General features: G+C 35.6%; 2 protein-coding genes and 1 long non-coding RNA gene across 5 annotated transcripts; 1 reads left to right on the forward strand and 2 right to left on the reverse strand.

The window, feature by feature from the left end:
• Window positions 1–989: 989 nt before the first annotated feature.
• Window positions 990–2,285, reverse strand: LOC120256880. Of its 3 annotated transcripts, none has more exons than XR_005535451.1 (3): window positions 2,029–2,285; window positions 1,847–1,940; window positions 990–1,179 (listed from the first exon to the last, which is right to left on the reverse strand). It is a non-coding gene; the product is annotated as an uncharacterized LOC120256880 (long non-coding RNA). The 3 variants fall into 3 exon arrangements; XR_005535450.1 differs by having other exon boundaries at window positions 1,847–1,928; window positions 2,029–2,284; XR_005535449.1 differs by having other exon boundaries at window positions 1,847–1,928; window positions 2,069–2,283.
• A 1,010-nt stretch (window positions 2,286–3,295) lies between these two features.
• Window positions 3,296–7,600, reverse strand: LOC120256877 (nucleolar protein 56-like). Its single transcript, XM_039264548.1, is given in 10 exon segments — window positions 3,296–3,909; window positions 3,998–4,150; window positions 4,264–4,412; window positions 4,613–4,865; window positions 4,938–5,125; window positions 6,742–6,899; window positions 6,993–7,207; window positions 7,299–7,365; window positions 7,367–7,405; window positions 7,407–7,600. Coding segments are annotated over 10 exon segments (1,704 nt in total). The 5' UTR covers window positions 7,506–7,600; the 3' UTR covers window positions 3,296–3,526.
• A 1,518-nt stretch (window positions 7,601–9,118) lies between these two features.
• Window positions 9,119–9,886, forward strand: LOC120256876 (RNA polymerase II transcriptional coactivator KELP-like; the record flags this gene model as incomplete). Its single annotated transcript, XM_039264547.1, has 4 exons — window positions 9,119–9,123; window positions 9,188–9,280; window positions 9,380–9,533; window positions 9,782–9,886. Coding segments are annotated over exons 1-4 (357 nt in total), but the record flags the coding sequence as incomplete, so codon positions are not given.
• Between the last annotated feature and the right edge of the window lie 329 nt (window positions 9,887–10,215).

The following is a 10,215-nucleotide window of genomic DNA, read 5'->3' on the forward strand; positions in this document are numbered from 1 at the left end:
GTTATAGTATTGCACAAAAAAATTAACATATATTATTTTTCTCTTGGGCGATAGTATAACAATCTAGTTCTTTGGGTTTCACAACCCCATGCAATGAATGGACATCTTCACACATGCATCATTATGAATAAGGTAAATTCACTTTATATAAATTTCACTATGACATTATTAAAATTACTTTATTGTTGATGTATTTGTTGTTGAGTAAGTGAGATCTTGTAAAAATTATACTTTGTTGTAATCATTTGTTATTTACATCTCTTCTGTGATGGTGTAGTTCTCAACTCTTTTGTGTTGCTTCTTGCTAGATTAAAACTACTGTTGAACTTTGTGGATTTACTCAATTTAGATTTTAACATGTGTATTTTGTTTGTAGGGAAATGGAGGCTGGCTAAAGTTTGGAATTTCTTAAAATTAATGATTTGTTAATTGGAAGATGGAGATGTATTTTGTAAGAAGATGGAGGTATATTTTGTTGATGTTGTTGAAAATCAATGACGTGCTTTACATATTTTTATGGAGTTTCTTAAAATCAAGTTTTCAGGAAGATGAAGATGCATTTTGTTGGAGTGGTTTAGATACATTAATTTGATAGAGTGAGTGAATGTTAATTTATGTTGCACAAAATTCATTTACATTGATTTCTATTGACAAAATGAAGAAAAAATTTGGTTAACACAATTGCATCCATGAAAAAGTAGGTCAAGCAACCTTCCAATCTTTCCTTTGTCATTCAACCAGTTTGTGTTTGCATATTTACATACATCCATGAAAAAATCTGGTAACACTATTGCATACATGAAAAAGGTAGGTCAAGCAACCTCCCAGGCTTTCCTTTGGCATCAACCAGTTTGAGTTTTGCATATTTACATACATCCATGAAAAAAATCTGGTAACACAATTGCATACATGGAAAAAGCAGGTCAATCAACCTCCCAAGCTTTCCTTTGTCATCAACCAATTTGAGTATGTATCTTTACATACATCCATAAAAAAAATAAGGTAATACAATTACATACATGAAAAAATCAGGTCAAGCAATCCCGCCAGGTTTTTTTTTGACATCAACCAATTTGAGTTTGCATCTTTACATACATACATGAAAAAAATCAGGTCAAACGATCTCCCAGGCTATCCTTTGACATCGACCAGTTTGAGTTTGCATCTTCACCCTCAAAACTGCACATACTTGAAAGAATAAATATCTCATGAAGCCAGCCATAAAAGTGAATCGAGTTTGTGGTAATTCACTCAGCAGAAATTAGAAATCAACATTATGCATTGCAAGATTAATCAGACATAAATAATAGCCCAGCAGCCCAGACTAGGATTGTGGCAATTGCATAAATTACCATATAACAAAATACAACTGACTTTCAGCCAATATGGGTTAGTAAATAGTATATAAAGTGAAGATATTTAAAAGATGGCGATATATATTGAGCATCGATATGAAGAACAGGGCTAAAACCAAACACAACAATAGGAAGAGAGAAACCTCCACATATTCTAGATGACATTCAAATCATGCTAAAACCCAGCAAAAGCACTTCCAAGATATAGCATTTAAGACAAGAAAATCATAATTAATGCCAATTCAATCAAACGTGCAGAACATAATTTTATCCTAATCATTCCTTAATTTTTCTCAGATCTAACAAATATGACAAGAACAATCCCTTCTAGAGTAAACAACATTATTGCTTAACTCATTAGAACATCACCATTCAAACGAATAAAGCAAGATAAGAAGATTCAAGAACATGATTACACTAAAAAAAAAAAGCTAAATTCCAGTAAATCCAAGCTTCACGAATGAAAAATCAAGAAGTTGGAAGAATCGAACCAAGAAATTATGGTAGATAAAAGCCCTCGGTTCCCAAGAAAGAACCTTAGTCCACGGCTCTTTTCTCTGCCCCATTCCATCCCTATCAAACAACCTGAAACTCAACAACAAAAGAATAAAAAAAAAGAAAAAAAGGAAAAAAAACCAAAGATCCAAGCTAGATCCACAAAGAAACATCAAACATTATGTATCGACAGCGGATCTATGAGGGCAGTAACCAACGAGGGAGGATTCATCGGAGCCAACAGGAAGGGAGACGATGCCGAGGGTGAGGAGCATGAGGAGAGCAATGGAGAGCATGAGCAACATCCCAAGGACCAGCATGTAGGGCGATGTCCTCCGGCCCGAGTACGCCAGGGTGTGGCGCACGACCCTCACCATTGGAGACATCTTCCAATGAGATCTCTCGGAGAAAATGAAAGCAGAGAACTAAAACGAAAACAAGACGATTAGGGCTTTATTTGTTTTTTTTTTTTTAAAGTTGCTGATTTCGGACAAGCACTAATATGACCACGTGGCTTCCAAAGGTTATCCACGTCATTCGTGTAAGTAATTCGAACAACCATTTCGTTTTATATAGCATTACTTTTCTGGAAATCATTTGTTGTGAATTGACAGGTTATACAAACTTGCAGTGTTATGGCATCTGTTCGATTGTTTCCATGAAAACTGTTATTCACTCAAACTGATATTACTCAAGTGATATACAAACTGGTATTAACAATATATATTAAATCAATATTTTGGTGTTTTGATGAAAAATTTCCTTTGGTCTAAAACTTGCAAATTAAGATTAACCAAATTTAGTTAAAATTAGTTTATATCTTATTTGTATAATAACCATTTAAAAGTTATTTTTTTAAAATGTAAATGTCGATTTAACGAGATTAAAATATCTTAGTAAAATATATTATCATATCTTAGTAAGAAACATTATAATTAAATAAGATTAAAATATCTTAAAAAACATTATGTTTTAAATCATATTAAATCATATTAATAAACTCTCTAAAAATTAAGTTAGGGTAACCTCACCCCATTATCGAAGTGATGATCATAATCCCCACTCGGTGTTACCAAACACAAAGAACTACTGAAGTCATCTTTTCCAGATTTTCACTTTTCACTATTCAAACACATGAAGTTGTCACTAATGTGACAATTTTCCCCTCAACCAAACATATGAAAATAGAGACCTCCAGCTGAACTCTACACTTCCACTGAAGTGATGTTTTCAGACTTCCATGACTTCGATCATTCACTTCCAAACCAAACACCCTAAATTTCCGATCATTCCAATGAATTAACTAGCCAGCTTTTTGCTAGCAGATCCTATAGTGAAATGTTTTAAAATTGCATTTTGTCCATATATTAATAGTGATTTCAAGGGGGGAAAATCCAACAAAAATTGAGTTTGTTTTTAACAATGAAATAAATGACAATAAAACAGAACAAATTTGGCCAGATAGATGGCAAAATAAAATACAAAACTTGCTATTTTATGACATAGCTGATCACCATAATCTTGATGTTTCAAGCATTTTAGTGCTGATTCAAACTACAACTGCAACAACAAAATCCTCAACCTACTCAGTTCACTGATATTACAAGAGAAATAAAGGACACAGGGCATTGAGCTGCATAAATTACCAGCCTATGTTGAGAAGATCATATTATAGGCTACTCCTCATCATCATCATCAGCTTTCTTTTGTTTCTTCTTTTTCTTCTTTACTTCTGAAGCTGCTTGACCATTGGCACCTTCATCTTCATCTCCATGGTGTTTCTTTTTCTTCTTCTTGGTCGTACCATTTTGTTCATTCTCGACAGCATCCAGATCATTTGGAGTTTCTGTGATCGCGTCCTCGGCTAGTTTGTGCTTCTTTTTCTTCTTTTTCTTTTCAGATTCTTGTGCAGAAGAATCCTCATTTGTATTAGCCGCTGGTTGATCCTGGTCCATGGGCTCCTCAAGTGCTTTCTCGCCTTTAGATTTCTTTTTCTTGCTTTTCTTTACAGAAGCATCAGCAATCCCATTATCTACTTCCATTTGGTTTTTATCTTCATCTGAATTGAAAAACAAAATCATAATGATAGATGAAAATATTAACTTAGATTTTTACGAACGTTACAAAATTATACAGAAGCACCATACCATCTCCAGATTGTAAGGACTTCTGGAACACATTGTCAATGGCAGATTTCATCACATCAAGATTCTTTCGAGGGGCAACACCTTTGTCATAGAACTCCAGTCTCTCCTCCACCTGCTCACGCAGCTTTTCCCCAAAAACAGTGGTATTCGCCTCTGATTGCCATCATCAGTTAGGTAGATTAACATAAAAAAGGAACACATGAAAAAGCAAAGAACCACTCAGCAGTAAAAGATGTGTTTCATTTCATTTCAACAACAGAACTTACCAGAAAAGCAGTCAATACGTGATGCAATCGAACATTTGTTTGCAAGATAGCGAGCCATGCGACCTTTGTTTCGAGCTGATGCTCGACCAATGAAAGAAGAGTGGAATATGAGACCATACTTCGGTGTGTTTCCTCGTGTTTTGAGTGCCCTGTCAACACCAAAAGAATAAGATGAGAGAAACCATACCCATAAACAAATTATTGAAAATCACATGTGCACATACCAAAGAAAATAATAATTTATGATAAAAAAGAATGGCAGCCAAATGTACACCATGAAAAATCCATACTTGATTATGTTCCAGAATACCCAAACTAACATAAAATGTTGTAGAGTGTGGATACAAACCGGAAAAGTGCTTTTTCTGCCCCAAGTATCTGAAGTGTTGAAGAAGGGCACTTGGCTAAATTCGTGAGACTACCAGCATGTGAAATCAAACGAGCACCAACAACCTCACCAATTAGAGAAGCTAAATTTGGTGCAATGTCATTCATTTTGGTGACAAGATACTCATAAAGCTTCTTTCTGTACTCAGAGAGATCCATGACCCTTTGTGCAAACTGTTGGACATTGATCAGATCAATTGGAGACAAATCTTGCCCTGAAAAACGAAAAAACTATAATTGCAGCATAGGAATTTACTATAGAAAAAAAAGGGGATTTTGTGACTTACCCATTGAAGCTTTTGCTGCTTCAACAATCTCCTTTGCTTTGTCCTCATCACCAACTATGTCAGCTAACTCAGGAATATGATTTTCAGTCAACTCTGACTTGTTCTCCACAAACTTGGCTATTTTAGCAAACAGATAATTGTCATTTACAATCTTCACTAACTCTGGAAAATGCCATGAGTACCACTCTCTGTACAAAGTGAAAGTTAACAAAGAAAAAAATGAGAAATTTACAGAGAAGAAATGAGAAATTAAATACAGCAAATAAAAATAAATAAATTTCTGTGTGACATTAAAATTTCAAACCATTCAATATGAACTGACAAGCGAAAATGATGAAATAAGGGAAAGTAATGCAGTACCATGAACAGCTCTTTAAAAAGGACACCATTTACAAAGTTCTCAGTTATTCTTGTACACTAATATAAAATACATAACATGAATGCTGAAATGATTTTAATTATTCAACAAATAGAGTAGTGGAAAATTTACCGAAACAAATCCCAAGCAACAATGATACAGTAAAATAACATCTTAGAGTTGCAATAAAGTTTTCTCTTTGCAGTTTCTTTAATCTTCATTTATTTTGGTCCAAGTCAGAAGTTGTCTTCAAAATTGTCATGACTCATGGACCTTCATTCCCTCCATCCCTTCTTCAAGAAATACTGTTGGTGTAAAATTTCAAAACCTTTCAGATAGTCAGACCAGGATCATGACCATTTAACTCCTTGAGTTTTATCAATTTGTGATATTCACATGGCCATATTTTCTAATTGGGCTACAGTTGATCAAGCCCCCTTACAATATCTGTCTCTTGAAGGGATTGTTAGAGAAATTAGTCCATGGTAAAATCCCACATTTTCACTAGTGCATTTATGTTAGTCTCATTAGGATTTCAGGGGAGCGTATATCCTGTCCATGTTTAATGATATACAAAATTCACTGGACTAGAATAATGAAAAATCCAAATTTTCCTTTTCAGTAATTAAAATTAACACAAATTTGTAAACAGGGTCATCTCTTCTTTAATGTACTATAATAATCCTAAATGAAGAAACATACCAAATAATCATTAGTGGCCTTCGTACCCAACCTACAACTAAACATCCTGATAAGTTCCACTGATGGGAAATGCTGCTGTTTACTAATAACCTTCAAACACCATCATAACAAAGATCAAGGAGAATCACAAAACACCCAAAAAAAACCAGGTGCCCCAAAAGGAAATACAAAAAAAATTCATTTAAAAAAAGATATTCACAAAGTGAGCATTCCGCAAGGTTAAAACATGAAACAAACAATTGAGCAGAAAAGCAATCTTGTCAATGAATACCATGAACTATCACTCCCCGAGGCATTTAAAAAAAGTTGTTGAATATCTCTTGCACAAAAAAAAAGGTTATCTTAGAAAACCAATGTCTTAAGGAACATCTAGTGAATATAATCCCCTTTACCTCCATATTAGCTATTTCAGAAAAAAGAAAAAGAAAAAAGAAATGCACATCAAGTGGCACTAAGAATTTATGTTAACCCTGAAAAAGAGTAGTGAAAATATATCATTATTATAAATTTCTGCCAAAGATGCTGACAATACAGGTGAGATAAACCAAAGCAACACAGAAGCCATGATCGCTTTTAATAATAATAGCAATTAGAAGGGAAAACTGAAAGTCAGAAAGAGAACTTACTGTTCTAATATCCAATACTATGATTATTTAGCCATCCAAAGTGAAAAAAATAACCCATCTGCTAATACCGTACAAAATTGAACATTTATCAAAGAAAATTTCAAGACAACTAACAAACCTGACTCGCATGGAGAAAGAGTTGATATCCTTGTCCAGAGTATCCAAAAGGAAGATAGCCTGAATTACCATATTATCAACTCTATTAACATTGAACTTGACCTTGGCTCTGCTGTAACTGTGCCCCAGCCCCAATTGAGCCTTCTCCAAGTCAGTAGGCTACAATGACACCAACAATAACAACAACAACCATTCAAGGAGAGAAAAAAAGGCAACAACTTATCAAATGACAAAAAAAAGAAAAGGTCAAACCTTTAAATCTTTGATAAATCGATCGAAGTGCAATCTCACACCACGAAGAAGCTCAAGAACAAACTCGTTGCTCTGGCAGGGAATTTTCGTGGTCTCAAAGATCTGCGACCCAACTTTCGGCTCGGCAACACCAAGGCTAAATTTGGCCTTCTTCCCCTCCTTAGCCTTTGGGAGGTTAATCTGCAAGAAGTTCCTCAGCTCCTCCGTCATAAGCCCTAAAAACCAACAAAAAAACCTAAATAAATAACAACCCCACGAAACATTAGAAAAATGAACCAGATTGGGAGAAAGCAACGCATGAAAGACCTTCAGAGATGGCGTTGCATTGGTTGAGGGCGTCGAGGGCGGAGGAGAAGGGGTTGAAGGCGACGAAAGCGGACGACCTTGCCGAAACGGTTGAGATCGAGGACAGAGATTTCGGACGGCCTCAGTGTTCTGGCCAATCTCGTCGATGCCATGGGCCTGGAAGAGCGAGTAGCCGGACGCCGACTCATAGAGCAGGTACAGCGCCATGGCTGCTTGCTCGATCGAGGAGAAGCTCTAGGGTTTCACCACAGCGAGCTCCTTCTCTCTCCCTCTCCGTCTAGGGTTCCACTTTCTAGGGTTTTGGAGGCTGCGAGTATTTAAGGGAGTGTTTGGGTTTTAGGGACCCCGCATCATCAATCCGTTGCTGTGAATATTAAAGTCGCATCTTGACCGTCCGATGGAGTTCATGGTTTTTCATAAACAAAATCTTAGAACACTAATTAAGTAAATTTAATCCCATTTTTTATTTAATTTAATTAAAAACATTTAAAAGTAACTTTCACCTTCCACTGTTGCCTAATGACCATCAAATCCTTTTCACATAGACAAACTCCGAATTTAATTGCAAGGGTTTTTTGGACCACCAAGTCCTTTTCCCATGAGCAAACTCCTAATTTTATCAACAAAATTTTTAAAAAATCTTTAAAATAATTGTTTGGAGATGGTGCAAGTTTAGAGTTGACTTCAAAGTCCTTCATCTTGCAACTATGTGGGATTTGAACCATGGCTATTTAGTTGAAATCCCATAGCATCTTAACTATCAAGCTATTTAGTATAATTTGTTCAAAATTAAATTTTTATATATTTGAACCCTAGTCCTAAAGCTATTAATTGTTCTAATCTATTTTTATTAGACTCATTGAGTCGTTAGACTCATCCCCTTTTCTATTCCTTATTCCTCCTCGCCATCTTGGCTTATACAATAAAAACTAGCATTATTAATGGAGTTTACAATAAGTATAACATAAAAAGATAAGGAAAAACATGAACTAAAAAGGAAGAGAATATATTTAAATATAAATAAAAAAACATGTCAAAGAAGAAGAACAAGAGGAAGAGAAAAGAACATGAGAAATATTTATAAAAAGAACGAAGTAACGAAAAAGATAGAAAAGGATAGGAGAAAAAAAAAAAAAATGCAATAAGCCATAAGGCATTTTTGGTATTATAAAAATGAAAAAATTAAATTAATGTCTACAAGTACTACATTGGGAATTATAGATAAACATAGGGACATATTGGTCATAACAAATGCTATGGAGACCTTCAAGTCATTTTTCATTTTTATAACAAAGCTAACTAAAAAACAAAAATTAAATTGTCACACCCTAATCCATGTGCCGAGCGCATGACAATCGCCATGATGTTCTGGTGTAGATGAATCAAAAGTCCATTGAACTCTAAAGTACCTCAAGGCTTGGTGGTATCTCACATACATTCAAGAGATAACTAACATTTATATAAAAAAAACAAAAATAAGTAGAGTGAGTCAACAACATAACTACTCATGAGGTATTAGAAAACATTACCAAAACATATATACTTAATATTAATCCTATCCCCCAAAAACACTATTTTTGAAGCATTTCTGGGATGGACATTTGGTCAGTTGTGATTGGTTCAGCAATTTTTACAATCAACGGCCTGGATCTACTCTTCAATGGAGAATCAATGGCCTGGATCTCTCATCTTTACTTCCTTTGTAATCAACGGTGGATTTTACTTCTTTTGTTCTTCCAACCCTAGCCATCAATAGCAGTTTCTAACCCTAGCCAGCAACAACGGCGTGAGATAGGAGACCTTCTTCTCAGACGGCAACGATGCGGTACCTCTCTCTTTCTCTCTCTTGCTCTCTTTTTATTTCTCTTTATGCTCTTTGATCACAACAGAGGAGATGAGGAGATGAAAAAGAAGATCTCCAACGTGGTTTTGGACATCTTGAACACCGCCGACATGGAAAAGACCACCGAGTTCAAGGTGCGGTACCGAGATTTGGGCTTCTCTCTCTCTCTTTCTTTCTCGCTATCTCTCTCTCTCTCTCTTGCTCTCTTTTTATTTCTCTTTATGCTCTTTGATCACAGCAGCGGAGATGAGGAGATGAAAAAGAAGATCCCCGACGTGGTTTTGGACATCTTGAACACCGCCGACATAAAGAAGACCATCGAGTTCAAGGTCCGTACCGCAGCCATCGAACACCTCGGCATCGACCTTTCCCATCCTGATAGCAAGCGCTTTGTACGATTAGTGGTTGAGTCCTTCCTAAAATCCAAGCAAGCTGAGATTGCCCAAGAAGGAGGATAAGAGGAATCAGGATAGCAAGGGGATAATCAAGAAGAAGAGGATGGGGAGGGAAGCATGGGGAGAAGGAGTTTGATGATGACGGTGATCTCATTGTTTACCGGGTGATTCTGAGATTTGATAGCTTGGTTTTTGTTGATTTTTGTTTGGTTTGAGACCTTTTTTAATGGTTTGGTGTCTTGCAGCTTTCCAACAAGAGGATGGTGACATTGCCGGAGTTTCGAGGGAAGACGCTGGTTTCGATCAGGGAGTACTTTGAGAAGAATGGGAAACAATTTCGACCTCCAAAAGTACTTCCTTTATTTGCCAATTGTGTTTTATCATTGGTTTTTGAAATGAACTTGGCTTGAATATTTTGCCGGATTTTAATAGATTGCTTGCTTCTTATGTGAGTTCGAATGTTGCAGAACCATGTTTGCATTTTATGAGTGATACTTTGATTATAAAAAAACCAGTACTCTTTGTCTTTGATTATATATATATATGTCATATATGGAAATGAACATATACTGTGTAATTAATGCAATGAAAGCTCTGTGAATAATAGCTGGGATTGTGGGAAAGAATAACTAGAACTTCATTGTTGAACCTTGCACCGGAAAAGGTAACTGGATCGTTC

Source organism: Dioscorea cayenensis, unplaced genomic scaffold (assembly GCF_009730915.1).
Source record: "Dioscorea cayenensis subsp. rotundata cultivar TDr96_F1 unplaced genomic scaffold, TDr96_F1_v2_PseudoChromosome.rev07_lg8_w22 25.fasta BLBR01001695.1, whole genome shotgun sequence".
NCBI lineage: Eukaryota > Viridiplantae > Streptophyta > Magnoliopsida > Dioscoreales > Dioscoreaceae > Dioscorea > Dioscorea cayenensis.